Source organism: Cervus canadensis, chromosome 10 (genome assembly GCF_019320065.1).
Source record: "Cervus canadensis isolate Bull #8, Minnesota chromosome 10, ASM1932006v1, whole genome shotgun sequence".
Classification (NCBI taxonomy): domain Eukaryota; kingdom Metazoa; phylum Chordata; class Mammalia; order Artiodactyla; family Cervidae; genus Cervus; species Cervus canadensis.
Genome location: NC_057395.1, coordinates 62,840,443 through 62,856,669, shown reverse-complemented (window position 1 = coordinate 62,856,669; position 16,227 = coordinate 62,840,443). Strand labels below are relative to the sequence as shown.

At 38.1% G+C, this 16,227-nt stretch overlaps 1 protein-coding gene across 1 annotated transcript in view; it reads left to right on the top strand.

Annotated features, from left to right (window-relative positions):
• Positions 1–16,227, top strand: part of PIGU (phosphatidylinositol glycan anchor biosynthesis class U) — a 97,974-nt gene that overhangs the window by 13,439 nt on the left and 68,308 nt on the right. Inside the window, exons 4-6 of the mRNA XM_043479370.1 lie at positions 484–546; positions 7,252–7,361; positions 9,603–9,703. Coding sequence (XP_043335305.1) covers positions 484–546; positions 7,252–7,361; positions 9,603–9,703 — 274 coding nt within the window. The remainder of the gene's footprint in view (positions 1–483; positions 547–7,251; positions 7,362–9,602; positions 9,704–16,227) is intronic.

Sequence of the window (16,227 nt, the reverse complement as noted above, 5' to 3'; positions counted from 1 at the left end):
CGAGAACCTTAAAATTAAGACAATGGGGCTGTGTTTTGAGTGCAGTGGTTTGAAACACTTGCCTGATCTAGAGTTGAAAATCTGGGTCAAGTAAGAGGTCCACTGAGGTCTTCCTTTATAATTATAATGGCTGTGGCTTATTGAGGACATACTGTGTGCTAAGCACTTGACCTGGGTCAGCCCTGCAAAGCAATGGGTGTTATTTTCCTTTTATAGAAAACTGAAATACCTTGCAATTACAGAACAGATATGGGATGCCAAACTGATGTAAGCCTCAGTGGGTCCTAGTCCTCAGAGTTTTCTGGTTCAGATCTCCCTGAAAAGGCTTTATCTTTGTGGTCAAAGTGAAGGTTGACTTTCTTCCTGATTATAAGAATTCAGTACTAGATAGTCTATTGCCGTCCAAAATCTACCGACTCTGGTGGCATTCTATTACTCCTACACTTAGTATGTTCATTTCCTCATTTCTCTTTCTTCTGACAGATCACTGATGCACTCACTGCCATTGCTCTGTATTTTGCAATCCAGGACTTCAATAAAGTTGTGGTGAGTAGTCAGTGGGTGGGACAAAGGTCATGTACTGAAAGATCAACTGCCTTAAAATCCTAAGAAGTGGGAGTAAAGCTTCTGGCTTGTTCAACCATCTCTGGAATGGCCAAACCCAAACCAACAAGATGGCTTTACTAATTACTTACAGAAAGGTCAGCTTAATCTTTGTGGCTTAATATTTACTTACCTATCCAAGTTCAGACTTTCTGGAGCAAATGGAGTTGAATTGCTGTTACATTAATTAAGACCCTTAAAAATCCTCCATTGCTTTCACCAGTTTTTCTTTCTAAAGGGAAATGAATATAGCTTTTAACTCACTGTCTTATGCCTGTCTAAGGTAAAAGTGTATTCTCAATATAGTTTCTGTTACTCTGCAGAGAACAATCTTAATTGGAAAATTTGACATGTATTAAATGCCTGTTAAGAGCCATATGTAATAGCCCAGGGGAATTGTGTATTGGGTTCATTCTCATTTTCCTAGGTTCTGAGAGAGTTAACAGATTAACCGTGTGTACTATTCATGTAGTTATTTTAAAAATTGGCTGCAGTCCTCATTGATTGGCTGGGAGCCACTGAGAGGATTTAGACTGTAGTGAGTGAAGGCTGCATCCCATTGGTATTGTCTGTTTATAGTTCATTTTCACTTCTGTTATCAAGCAATAGAATCAGATTTAGCTGTTTGCATTTCTGTGCACTGGTCATCAATAACATAAACTTGTTGAATTCTGGAATTTAAGACCTTAAAGAGATTTTTAAAATATCTAAACTAAAATATCTTAAATATTTTTAAAATATCTAAACTAAAATTTCTTATTTGGAGTCCATTGTCAGGTTTAATGGGTCTACAGACATCCTTGAAATGTGAAAAATTGTGTGTGTGTGTGTGTGTGTGTGTGCTATGCCTTTTTTTCCAAGAAGAAAGTCTGTATTTGTTACCAGCGCTCAAGGAGTCCTTGATTTCCCCCCTTAAAGAATTAAGAAATACATTCTAGAAACTAAATATCACTAAGACCAGGGAATATACATCTTAAACTAATGGAACATTTGTGACAATGTGGATGAACCTTGAGGACATTTTGCTAAGTAAAATAAATCAGAGAAACACAAATACTGTGCAATGTCATTTATATGTGGAATCTAAAAAAGTCGAATTCGTAGGATAGAGCATATTGGTGGTTGCCAGCGGCTGGGGATGGGGGAAATGTAGAGATGTTGGTCAAAGGGTACAAATTTCCAGATACAAGATAATTATGTTCCAGAGGTCTACTATGCAGCATAGTAACTTTAGTTAACAATATCGTATTGTTAGTTGAAAGTTGCTAAGAGAATAGACTTTAAATGTACTCTCATTCCCTCCACCCACACACATAATTATGTAAGGTGGTGGATGTGTTAACTAACCTTATTGTAATAATCATTTTGCAATATGTGTGTATAGCCTTAAGCTTATACCATCATGTATACCTTAAGTTTATACAATGCTATGTGTCAATTATATTTCAAGAAAGCTGGAAGAGAACAGAAAAAATTTGGGGGCTAATGTAGAGTGCTTTAGGGCTTCCCAGGTGGCTCAGTGGTAAAGAATTCACCTGCCAATGCAGGAGACTCAGGTTCTGTCATTCCCAAAGACTTGGGAAGATCCTTTGGACGAGGAAATAGCAGCCCACTCCGGTATTCTTGCCTGGAAAATTCCATGAACAGAGAAGCCTGGAGGACTATACTCCATGAGGTCTCAAAGAGTCGGACACAACAGCACACACACAGAATGCTTTAACAGGATTCCCTGGAAGGCCAGTGGTGAGATAACTGGGCATGAGATTTCTAAGCAGAGGAATTCAGAGATAAAATAGCAGTAGTTATTTTCTTCTCCCAAGATAGATTGTGTATGTAAACTCAATCTTTGTTCTTTGAAGTTACATGCTAAAATATTTAGGGGTGAAGGGCCATGATATCTATGACTTAATTTAAAATGGTTTTGGAAAAAAATGCGTCTGGTGTGTGTTTTTGTCTGTGTGTATAGAGATAAAATGTGGAAGTGTTAACAGTTGGTGGATCTAGATGTTTTATTGAATTGTTCTTTCAACTCTTCTATAGTTTGAAAGCTTTTAGTGTAAAACACTGGAGGAAAAAATAGAAAATAGATCCATGTCTATACTCACCAGTGTGTGTGTGTGTTTGTATGTATATGGGATATATGTGATATCTAAGGGAGGGTTGGTAGCTTTCACCTAAGAACACAATCAACCATATCTGTGTTCTTAGATGAAACAGATGTTCATCTGTGTCCTTTAATAAATCAACCAGTTTCATTAAAATACTGAAATGTGTTTTAATGAAAGCTGATTAAAGATGCGAACATCATATGTATTCCTTTTTTTTTTCCTAATCAATTGTCATATACTCCAATTAAAACAATTTTTAATGGGAGGAGAAGCTTATAGGGAAATAATGAAACTAAATTTCAGTGAGTTTCCTAACAAAGTCAGGCTTTAGTGTCAGTAGGGGCTTCCCAGGTGGCTCAGTGGTAAAGAATCTGCCTGCCATTGTAGTGTCAGTAAAAGAGATACTTTAAATTTAGAGGGCCAATAATTTTAATTCAGTTCTTAGTTATTTCTGACTTTATATGGAAACATATAGATTTTTTTTTCTTTGTGTGATTTAAAGAGGGAGAGAGAAAATTAAATGAGTTATTGTCAATACTGTGGTTTTTAGCACACCAAGACAGAGTGTGCTATCTGGTATCACCAAGACTGATTTAAAAATTTGGAATAGTTTTGTTTCTACATCCTCAGATTTCAGCCTACTAGGACACTAGGTTTCTTGGTCAGAATAAGTCTTCATTTGTAGTGTGTCAAAATTTAACTCATCCTATTGAATAAATGACAGATTTTGATGATACTAACATACTACTGTTGATTCCAAATCTTTCCCACTTTGTCAGAATGGGCCCATATCATATAGTCTGATAGTATTCTAGTCTTGCTGGAATTTGAGACTTTTTATCCCTGGTAATGAAGCTGTAGTAGTAGTAGTGTTAGTCGCTCAGTTGGGTCCAACTCTTTGCCACCCCGTGGACTGTAACCTACCAGGCTCCTCTAGAGTGGTAGCCATTTCCTTCTCCAGGGCCTCTTCCTGACTCTGGGCTCGAACCCAGATCTCCTGCATTGCAGGCAGATTCTTTAATGTCTTAGCCACCAGGGAAGCCCATCTGCACCCAAATGCATCCTGGAAGACTAGGGTGCAGAGAGGGAAGACTGCATCCCCACCCCCATCTCCAGCTTCAGCATGTGGAATATGGGTGCTGATTGATTGTGACCAGTTGGTTCACATGACATTTTACATCTGCCTCGACTGACAAAAACAAAGTTGGTCTAGTCTGTCCTCTGCTGAGATTGTGCTCATTTGGAATTCAGAATTTATGTTAGAAAGCTTCAGGTGGTTTGATAGGGAGTGATAAAAACCTCCATCCTCTGATATGCTTAGATGGTTGTGAATTTGGAGGGTAGGTTCCTGAATTTGAAAGGTGTTGAGGCTAACAGTTGAAAATATAGTGAGGGTGGACAATTCATTCCCTACCCTCCACCCTAGGTTTTGGGGATGCAAAAGTGTGTAGACACAGCTTCAGTGATTAGAAAAATCTCTTTATTTGGAATAAGGGAATTATGTCCTTGAAAAAACCAATTTTCCAAGGGACGAGGAAATGGCTGCATGGAGTAGTGGGTAAAAGGGAAGGAAAACTCCACCCTGAAAAATATTAATTCAGAAAAATATAATTTTTATTTATATAAAAATTCAGAATATTTAATTCTGCTGAAATATATAGAAGAGCTGATTCATGATTACTAAGGTAACACATCCAGGTAATTAATTTTTAGGTCACTTTTAATCTCTCCTGTGATAGCTGTATATCTCATTGTTGTGGCTGTTCAATATATCTAGAAATATATTGATACTTATCTTTGGATTTTAAATTGTACTCCTTAACCCCATTTATTTTTATACTTCTAATATTTTCTTGTGTGTTTAGTTTTCCTCATATTCTTAGCCACTGTTCTGTCTCTAACCGGAATGCATGGGGATGTTTTAAAGGAATTTTGTCTGTGCATCAGGGCTGAGTCAATATTGAGCCTCTGAGGCCAGGCATAATGGCAGCTGTGCTGGTGAGTTTGGGGAGACGAAAAGAGAGCCAGCAGAGTGTCTGGGGACTGGTGACCTGACTACCCTTCTCTAGTGGAGACTCTCCTTGCGTAAAATCTTTCTGTTTTAAAGTATTTTGGAAGGTTGGGGTTACACGGAAGTATTCTTTCCTTTTTGGCACTTGTCACCTTTGCCCAGGGCCTCCACATCCCCGTTTAACTGCCTCCTCTCTTTAACTGTCCTGCTGGCTGGCTTCCAGCCTGGGGAGTGGGCCTGCATTCCCACCTGTCTCTCCGGCTGCTCCTGGGTGAACTCCCTGTTTCCTTTTAATAGTCTGTCTTTGTGGCTCTCTTGCCTTCCAGGTGGCCTTCTTTTTGCAGTTGAACTCCAGAACCCCAGCTAGTGGGGCCTCCGTCCTTCCACCCCTGCTGCAGTTGTCTTCATGAAATGCTTTGTTTGCTGAGCCAGCCCCCTTCTCTGATAAAAGCACTAGTTTATATTTTGCCCTTTTCATTAAATAACCCCATCTGTGAATGGCAGCATAAATCCTACTGATGATAATTCCCACCGCTTAACTTGGACTCCCAGAGATGATCAAAGGTTGGCTTTTGAAGTTTGTTCAGGTTTTTTGATTAAGCCTCAGCTTAAACCTGTGCAGGAAATCTGGGGTTACCTATGTTCCTGTGATGATCCTGAGATTTTCTTTTGAACTGAAAGATGGCTCTTTAAATTTTTTTTTAATTTTTAATTTTTATTTTTTTAATTTTAAAATTTAAATATACAATACATGAAAAAACATGTAAAAAATAGCACGTACTCGGAACCTATTTCAGCTTAAAATGTAAAATGTTTCGCATGTAGTTGACTCTCTGATACTTTCATCGCCTACTTCCCTTCTCACCAGTTACCACTGTTCTGATTTTGGTGTTTATGATTTCCACACATGGCCCTAACTTTTTCTGCATTTGTAAATATCCCTAAATAGTATATAGTATTATTTTGCATGCTTTTAACTTTATGCAAATAGTGTAATGCAGTATATATTCTGTTGCCATCTGTGTTTTCATCCTTAAATCTTTAATCACACACTACTTTGGCTTCTCTGAATTACTGTTTTATAATAGGCTACAGAATTGATTTTATACTAAGATCCTTAAATCAGCAGAGGTACCTATTTGGGGTTCAAAGGCTTTTTTCTTTTTCTTTTTAATATCTATTTACTTATTTGCCTGCACCAGGTCTTAGTTGCGGCATGTGGGATCTCGTTCCCTGGCCAGGGATTGAACTCAGGCCCTCTGCATTGGGAGCTCAGAACCTTAGCCACTGGACCACCAAGGAAGTCCCTCAGAGGCTTTTTCTATCTGTAGTTTGACCCATGTTTGCTAATAGGGTTACCTAACTTTTTTTCATTCTAGAACACACCCATGAACTTGTTGGGACACACACAAGGGAAGGCGAGAGCTTTCCACCTCCATCTCACTGCCTCTTAACTATCCAGCTGCCCAGCCACACCCAACCCTTCTCTTCATCATGGTCATTTCCCACTTCCTCTGTGGAAGTCAAAAACGTCACGGGATTTTGCTGGTGGTCCAGTGGCTAAGACGCTGAGCTCACAATGCAGGGGGCGTGAGTTCAGTCCCTGGTTGGGGAACTAGTTCCCACATACCACAACTAAGAGTTCGCATGCTGCAATGAAAATCAAAGAGCACTAATGCCAGCCCAAAGATAAAAACAACTTCAAATAGGAGAGCACAGAAGAAAACCCAGGACACCATGACATTCGGAGGGGTCATTCCATTTCGCATGAAAATATTTCACTTTGATGAAACTTTGAAATCCTTGGGTGACTAATGATATCTTTTGAAAATGACTAAAAATTGGAGAAGGAAATGGCAACCCACTCCAGTATTCTTGCCTGGAAAAGTCCATGGACAGAGGAGCCTGGCGGGCTGCAGTCCGTGGGGTTACATGACTGAGCATGTGTGCACGAGGGTGGAGGGAGGTGGGTTGGTAGCAATAAAGTGGTAGAACTGAAAAAAAAAAAAAGAAAAGAAAATGACTAAAAATTGACTTGCCATTCATTCAGTCAGCCATTCAATAGTTATTGTTTGCTCACTGTGCCAGGTATTGGCAAATAAACATGGTCCCTGCCTTCATGGAACTTACAGTCACTGAAGGAGAAAGATGTTAGTCAGTCACATAAATAAATAAAGTTCTAACCGTAAACACTGTTAAGAGATTTTTACAGTTAGGGCGGTGGAGAGTGTGCCTTCCTGAGGAAGTGATGATTTAACTGGGAGCTCAAAGACTGTGTGGGAGTTAACTGGGAAAAGAGAAGAGGTCGTTCCAGGCTAAATACAGAGGCCTGGGAACAGGAGAAGGGTGGCGTGTTCATGGTGCTTGAACCCAGAAAGTGAGAGGTGTGGGGAGTGGGTGTGAGCTGAGCCTGGAGAAGTAGGGCCAGGCCAGGCAAGCCACGTGGGCCATGGAAGGACTTTTGTCTTCAATCTAAAATCAGTGGGAAGTTACTACTTGTTTCATGTTTTGTCCTTTTTTTTTTTTCAGTTTAAAAAACAGAAACTCCTTCTAGAACTAGACCAGTATGCCCCCGATGTGGCTGAACTCATCCGAACCCCTATGGAAATGCGTTACATCCCTCTGAAAGTGGCCATGTTGTAAGTATCCTCTGACCAAACAAGGGCTCAGTGCCAGCAAATGCAAGGAAAATCTGATGAGACTTTCTCATGTTGTTTGTTGTATTTTTGGAGATTTGGAGTCTTAGTCATCAAGTGTTTGCTATAGTTCTGTTGCACAGCTGGGGTTCTGGCCAGGAAAAGAGACAGAGCCATTCTGTCTCTGTTGGGACAAAGCCTCACACAGGCACACGCACAATCAACCCTTCACAGATGCTTTTTCACTCGATGCTGATCTGGGTTCCAGCCTCCATGTAACCAGTATTTCTAAAAACAATAATAACAAAAATTTTTTCAGTTGTAATATATGGATTGGACAAAATTCTTGTCTTCATGCAGCTGTTATTCCAAGCAACTCCTATGTCTCATGTAGAATTTACTCCCCCATTTGTAGTTCAGAAAACTGAACTGAAGTGCCAAACAGACCCATCCCAGCTGGCTAACGAGCATGGAAGAGTAGAGCTTACTGAACTGAGGTTCTATGAAAGAATTCTCTAGTGGTACCAGTGCTGCCTGTAACTTTTAATTCTTTCAGGTTATTCCTGTTTATGTTGCTGAGATAGCAAATGGGAATAATCATTCAGTCAACTGATAGTAAATGTTAATAATGTACTTGTTCCTAAGGATACACAGTAAACAAGGCAGACCAGTTTCCTCATGGAAAGACATGACCTTAGAATGTCAGATTTAGAAGGGGTCTTATGAGGACAGTTTATTCAGCCCTCTGCCTTGTGAGTGACTCTCCTATTCAGTATTCCAGATAGGTGGCTGTGTAGCTGCTTCTTGAGCATCACCTGTTGTTTAGAAATGGCATTTTCCCCCCTCCCACCAAGCACATTTGAGGTATCAGTTCATATCTATGTATTTCAGAAATACTGGTGGGAACTACCTAATAGAAACGGAGGTTTGGCAGCATTATGAATGCCTTATGGACTCAGGGGGTGGTTTTGTAATAGTAGCAGTCATTTCTTTAAAGGTTGTGTAACAAGTCTATCTATAATTGCTAGAAAAAAATTAACAATTTCTGGGCTGTTGGCTTTAGAACTGATAATCTTACAGCTCTGAGAGGTATTGGATTTAAGGTCTTTATTTGTGAATAATAATTATAATCTCTTCCTGAGACACTGGCATGTTTCTTCTATCTGATAATCAGAATTATGTAACTGTTCTCCCTTTTCACTGTGTCTGCCAGGAAACTCCTCAGAGCCAGATTTAAAGCTGATTATTACAATGCTGTAGAAGACCTATTTGTTCTTCTTTCCCTGATCTTGGCGTTTTCCTTTTATTTATGTTTTCCCTGGTCTTAATTCTTTATTTTTATTTTAATTTTGCTCTCACTTTTTATCATCTGTTCTCATTTGAGCTACTTCAGATCTTTTGTGGAAACAGGATAAACATAAACAAAAATACAGTTATGTCTGTTAAGATTTCCCTGTTCATTGTTACAAATTCATTTTTTTCAGTTCATTACTTCCCACCTCAGGAAAAGACTGTTTCAGATTAGTTCCTTGCCAGTGGAAGTTCAAGCTGTCCTGTGAAGTTCAGTGGCCACTGGCTTGTGTGCGACTCTCCTATTCTCCTATTGTTGAATTCAGCGGACAGTTATTTGTCCTTGGGGTCTGGCTTGGTGAATGTAGCTTGACTGCCAAGAGGACTAAACTTAAGCCACTCTCACCTCTTGAATGGGGGTAACCTGTATTACAGTTTAGGAACCTGATTGAGGAAAAAATAGTTTTCCTGTTTTTCAGAGATAACTGTAGCCATTCCTAAAATATATGGCTCTGTGGGAATTAGTAGAATTTTTATAATTTTTGAAGCCTGAAGTAATAGAAAATGTAGGCTTTAGAGCCGGAAAGATCTGATTTTGAATATATTTGTTAGCTTGTAAAACCTTAAGCTTGTTACTTAACTACTGAGTTTTGGTTTTCTCATCTGCAAAATGGGAATAATGTTATTGCTGTTTTCTAGAATCTCTGTGATGATGAAATATGATGGTTTTCCCATATAACATAGCAAAGAATAAGCAGTAAATGTTCAGTGCCTTTTATTCACTGGCCGCAACCCCACTCCATCCTCTTTTACTTAGGAGAACTCATTTCTAAAATGTTGCCTTCCCTTGAGTGTGCTTTTAGTAAACCTCAAGAACTTTCTGTCTGTGGTGGCCAGGACTCCCTTGTCCTTTGACCAGAATTACTAATGTCAGATATGTGTGTTTTTCTCCAGCTATCTTTTAAATCCCTACACGATCTTGTCTTGTGTTGCCAAGTCTACCTGCGCCATCAACAACACCCTCATTGCTTTCTTCATTTTGGCCACAATGAAAGGTAAGGCCCCAAAGGAAAGAACAAACCTCAGTTCCTGATTTGTGCAGGGTTTTTTGTAACACTTATGCTGTGGATTAAAAGCAAAAAACAGCATTCAAAAAGATTTTTTAAAACTACACAAGTAGTATAATATTATTATAGAAATTTCAGATAAGCCAAGAGGAAAAATTAAAACATCCTGATTCTACCACTCAGAGAGTCACTGTTAGCATAGTTTGAACAAAAACAAAAAAATTCTAGAAGGCTTACAATGAGAACAGCGGCACTGTGCATCCTTCTTCCTACCCCTAGTTCAAGGTCTTTGAAGGAGCTAATTTTTTTTTTTGCTAGTATCTATTTCCATGTTTGTAAATAAGACCTAGTGTTGCTGTTTGATGAATTATGAATTTTAGACATTATCTGTTGTTGAGTCTCATTATGGGAGATAACAATTTAGCTCTTTGATACCTGTTCTTTTATGGTGCTCCCTACAGTGGAAAAGTGGAATCTTAACCACTGGACTGCCAGGGAAGTCCCTCATAGCTTTGATTAAATCAGTAGTTAGTACCTGTATTTTATGACAGTATAGGTGTTATTCACTACTGGGAAAAGTAGTAACTATGGTTATTTTTTCTGTCTTGTACAACCTTTTTATTTTTTTTTAATTGTGGAGTTTTTGCCTGTTTTTGTTGTGCTTAATCCTTTTGTACGAATCACTGTTTTTTCCCCCAGTTGCTCTGCTAGATCTTTCAAGTGCCTAATAATACAGACATGCCTCAGAGATATTGTGGGTTTGGTTCCAGATCACAGCAATAAAGCAAATATTGCAATCAAGTGAGTCAGGAATTTTTTGGTTTCCTAGTACCTATAAAAGTTATGTCTACATTATACCATATTCTGTTAAGTATGCAATAGCATTATATCTAAAACAATGTACATAGCTTAATTTAAACATAGTTTATTGATTAAAAAAAAAATTAGCCCCACACAAGAGAATCAGCTTGTCCTTTGAAGCCAGGCATTGACTTCTCATCTCTAGCTGTGAAGTCTAGATGGCATCTTCTTCTGAAAGAAGACTGCTTCCTCTACATTGAGAATCTATTGTTTGTGGGGTTTTTTTAATTGTTTTTATTTATTTAGTTAGTTGTAGTATGCAGGGTCATCCATCTTCGTTGCAGCGTGTGAACTCTTCAATTGTGGCGTGTGAGGTCTTTTTTTTTTTTTTTTTTTTAATATGGTTAAAAGTTTATTTCTTTAGTCACTGAATTTTCCAGCTACAGTTGGTTTTCATTTGTCAACACGTGTTGATGTTGACAATAAATGTGACAATATAGACTGCTCCATTCAGATAACAGAACATTAGTGACGACCTACCAAAAGCTTCACACAGTGGTACATTATCTGCCAGACTGTTAAATTACTGTTGCTCTCAATAAGCTCACATCCAGAAAGAACACTACAATATAGATGCTCATTAAAAATGTGTTGAATAATTGCTCCTGTGTATGCTTGCATGAGTGAGAAAAATCAACAAAATATGTTACAGGTCACAGGAATACTATGTTTTGAGGATGAATGACTTTTTACTGAAAAATGCTTTTAATTTATATTTAATTTAAATACATTTAATTTTTATAAAGCAAGTACCTGTGACTCAATGTCTATATGTATTTTTTTTTTTAATTTTTTATTAGTTGGAGGCTAATTACTTCACAACATTTCAGTGGGTTTTGTCATACATTGATATGAATCAGCCATAGATTTACACGTATTTCCCCATCCCGATCCCCCCTCCCACCTCCCTCTCCACCCGATTCCTCTGGGTCTTCCCATCCACCAGCCCGAGCACTTGTCTCATGCATCCCACCTGGGCTGGTGATCTGTTTCGCCATAGATAGTATAGATGCTGTTCTTTTGAAACATCCCACCCTCACCTTCTCCACAGAGTTCAAAAGTCTGTTCTGTATTTCTGTGTCTCTTTTTCTGTTTTGCATATAGGGTTATCGTTACCATCTTTCTAAATTCCATATATATGTGTTAGTATGCTGTAATTTTCTTTATCTTTCTGGCTTACTTCACTCTGTATAAGGGGCTCCAGTTTCATCCATCTCATTAGGACTGATTCAAATGAATTCTTTTTAACGGCTGAGTAATATTCCATGGTGTATATGTACCACAGCTTCCTTATCCATTCATCTGCTGATGGGCATCTAGGTTGCTTCCATGTCCTGGCTATTATAAACAGTGCTGCGATGAACATTGGGGTGCACGTGTCTCTTTCAGATCTGGTTTCCTCAGTGTGTATGCCCAGAAGTGGGATTGCTGGGTCATATGGCAGTTCTATTTCCAGTTTATTAAGAAATCTCCACACTGTTCTCCATAGTGGCTGTACTAGTTTGCATTCCCACCAACAGTGTAAGAGGGTTCCCTTTTCTCCACCCCCTCTCCAGCATTTATTGCTTGTAGACTTTTGGATAGCAGCCATCCTGACTGGTGTGTAATGGTACCTCATTGTGGTTTTGATTTGCATTTTCTCTGATAATGAGTGATGTTGAGCATCTTTTCATGTGTTTGTTAGCCATCTGTATGTCTTCTTTGGAGAAATGTCTGTTTAGTTCTTTGGCCCATTTTTTGATTGGGTCATTTATTTTCTGGAATTGAGCTGCAGGAGTTGCTTGTATATTTTTGAGATTAATCCTTTGTCTGTTTCTTCATTTGCTATTATTTTCTCCCAATCTGACGGCTGTCTTTTCACCTTACTTATAGTTTCCTTTGTAGTGCAAAAGCTTTTTAAGTTTCATTGGGTCCCATTTGTTTAGTTTTGCTTTTATTACCAATATTCTGGGAGGTGGGTCATAGAGGATCTTGCTGTGATTTATGTCAGAGAGTGTTTTGCTATGTTCTCCTCTAGGAGTTTTATAGTTTCTGGTCTTACATTTAGATCTTTAATCCATTTTGAGTTTATTTTTGTGTATGGTGTTAGAAAGTGTTCTAGTTTCATTCTTTTACAAGTGGTTGACCAGTTTTCCCAGCATCACTTGTTAAAGAGGTTGTCTTTTTTCCATTGTATATCCTTGCCTCTTTTGTCAAAGATAAGGTGTCCATAGGTGCGTGGATTTATCTCTGGGCTTTCTATTCTGTTCCATTGGTCTATATTTCTGTCTTTGTGCCAGTACCCCACTGTCTGATGACTGTAGCTTTGTAGTAAGTCTGAGTCAGGCAGGTTGATTCCTCCAGTTCCATTCTTCTTTCTCAAGATTACTTTGGCTATTCGAGGTTTTTTGTATTTCCATACAAATTGTGAAATTCTTTGGTCTAGTTCTGTGAAAAATACCGTTGGTAGCTTGATAGGGATTGCATTGAATCTATAAATTGCTTTGGGTAGAATAGCCATTTTGACAATATTGATTCTTCCAATCCATGAACACGGTATGTTTCTCCATATGTTTGTGTCCTCTTTGATTCCTTTCATCAGTGTTTTATAGTTTTCTATGTATAGGTCTTTTGTTTCTTTAGGTAGATATACTCCTAAGTATTTTATTCTTTTTGTTGCAATGGTGAATGGTATTGTTTCCTTAATTTTTCTTTCTGTTTTTTTATTGTTAGTATATAGGAATGCAAGGGATTTCTGTGTGTTAATTTTATATTCTGCAACTTTACTATATTCATTGATTAGCTCTAGTAATTTTCTGGAAGAGTCTTTAGGGTTTTCTATGTAGAGGATCATGTCATCTGCAAACAGCGAGAGTTTCACTTCTTCTTTTCCTATCTGGATTCCTTTTACTTCTTTTTTTGCTCTGATTGCTGTGGCCAAAACTTCCAACACTATGTTGAATAGTAGTGGTGAGAGTGGGCACCCTTGTCTTGTTCCTGATTTCAGGGGAAATGCTTTCAATTTTTCACCATTGAGGGTGATGCTTGCTGTGGGTTTGTCATATATAGCTTTTTATTATGTTGAGGTATGTTCCTTCTATTCCTGCTTTTGGAGAGTTTTTATCATAAATGAGTGTTGAATTTTGTCAAGGCTTTCTTGCATCTATTGAATAATCATATGGTTTTTATCTTCAATTGTTAATGTGTGTATTACATTGATTGATTTGCGGATTTGAAGATCCTGTGCAATTCCTGGGATAAAAGCCACTTGGTCGTGGTGTAATGATTTTTTTTAATATGTTGTTTGATTCTGTTTGCTAGAACTTTTTGTTAAGGTTTTGCATCTATGTTCATCAGTGAATATGGCCTGTTAGTTTTTCTTTTTTTTTGTGGCATCTTTGTCAGGTTTTGGAATTAATGGGTGATGGTGGCCTCATAGAATGAGTTTGGAAGTTTACCTTCTTCTGCAATTTTTCTGGAAGAGTTTGAGTAAGATAGGTGTTAGCTCTTCTCTAAATTTTTGGTAGAATTCAGCTGTGAAGCCATCTGGTCCTGGGCTTTTGTTTGCTGGAAGATTTTTTATTACAGTTTCGATTTCCTTGCCTGTGATGGGTCTGTTAAGATCTTCTATTTCTTCCTGGTTCAGTTTTGGAAAGCTATACTTTTCTAAGAATTTGTCCATTTCATCCAAGTTGTCCATTTTATTGGCATAGAGCTGCTGGTAGTAGTCTCTTATGATCCTTTGTATTTCAGTGTTGTCTGTTGTGATCTCTCCATTTCATTTCTAATTTTGTTAATTTGGTTATTCTCCCTTTGTTTCTTAATGAGTCTTGCTAATGGTTTGTCAATTTTGTTTATTTTTTCAAAAACCAGCTTTTAGCTTTGTTGATTTTTGCTATGGTCTCTTTAGTTTCTTTTGCATTTATTTCTGCCCTAATTTTTAAGATTTCTTTCCTTCTACTAACCCTGAGGTTCTTCATTTCTTCCTTCTCTAATTGCTTTAGGTGTAGGATTAGGTTATTTATTTGGCTTTTTTTGCTTTCTTGATGTAAGCCTGTAATTGCTATGAAACCTTCCCCTTAGCACTGCTTTTACAGTGTCCTCATAAGGTTTTGGGGTTTGTGTTTTTCATTTATCATTCATTTCTATACATATTTTGATTTCTTTTTTGATTTCTTCTATGATTTGTTGTTATTCCAGAAGCGTGTTATTTGCCTCCAGGTGTTTGAATGTTTTAACAAATTTTTTTCCTGTAATTGAGATCTAAGCTTACTGCACTGTGGTCAGAAAAGATGACTGGAATGATTTCAATTTTTTTTGAATTTTCCAAGACCAGATTTATGGCCCAGGATGTGATCTATTCTGGAGAAGGTTCCGTGTGCACTTGAGAAAAAGGTGAAGTTGATTGTTTTGGGGTGAAATGTCCTATAGATATCAATTAGGTCTAGCTGGTCCATTGTGTCATTTAAGGTTTGTGTTTCCTTGTTAATTTTCTGTTTAGTTGATCTATCCATAGTTGTGAGTGGGGTATTAAAGTCTCCCACTATTATTGTGTTACTATTAATTTCCATCTTTCATACTCGTAGTGTTTGCCGTATCTATTGCGGTGCTCCTATGTTGGGTGCATATATATTTATAATTTGTTATATCTTCTTCTTGGATCTGATCCTTTGATCATTAAGTAGTGTCCTTCTTGTTCTTTTCACAGCTTTTATTTGAAAGTCTATTTTATCTGATATGAATAATGGCGACTCCTGCTTCTTTTGGTCCTCCGTTTGCGTGAAATTATTTTTTCCAGCCCTTCACTTTTAGTCTGTATGTGTCCCTTGTTTTTGAGGTGGGTCTCTTGTAGACAGCATATGTAGGGGTCTTGTTTTTGTATCTATTCAGCCAGTCTTTGTCTTTTGGTTGGGGCATTCAGCCCATTTACATTTAAGGTAATTATTGATAGGTATGGTCCCGTTGCCATTTACTTTGTTGTTTTGGGTTCACGTTTATACAGCCTTTCTGTGTTTCCTGTCTAGAGAAGATCCTTTAGCATTTGTTGAAGAGCTGGTTTGGTGGTGCTGAATTCTCTCAGCTTTTGCTTGTCTGTAAAGCTTTTGAATTCTCCTTCATTTCTGAATGAGATCCTTGCTGGGTACAGTAATCTAGGTTGTAGGTTATTCTGTTTCATTACTTTAAGTATGTGCTGCCATTCCCTTCTGGCCTGGAGGGTTTCTATTGATAGATCAGCTGTTATCCTTATGGGAATCCCTTTGTGTGTTATTTGTTGTTTCTCCCTTGCTGCTTTTACTATTTGTTCTTTGTGTTTGATCTTTGTTAATTTGATTAATATGTGTCTTGGGGTGTTCGCCTTGGGGTTTATCCTGTTTGGGACTCTCTGGTTTTCTTGGACTTGGGTGGCTATTTCTTTCCCCATTTTAGGGAAGTTTTCATCTATTATCTCCTCGAGTATTTTCTCATGGCCTTTCTTTTTGTCTTCTTCTTCTGGGATTCCTATGATTCGAATGTTGGGGCGTTTCACATTGTCCCAGAGGTCCCTGAGGTTGTCCTCATTTCTTTTGATCCTTTTTTCTTTTTCCCTCTCTGCTTCATTTATTTCCACCATTTTATCTTCTATCTCACTTATCCTATCTTCTGCCTCCGTTATTCTACTCTTGGTTCCCTCC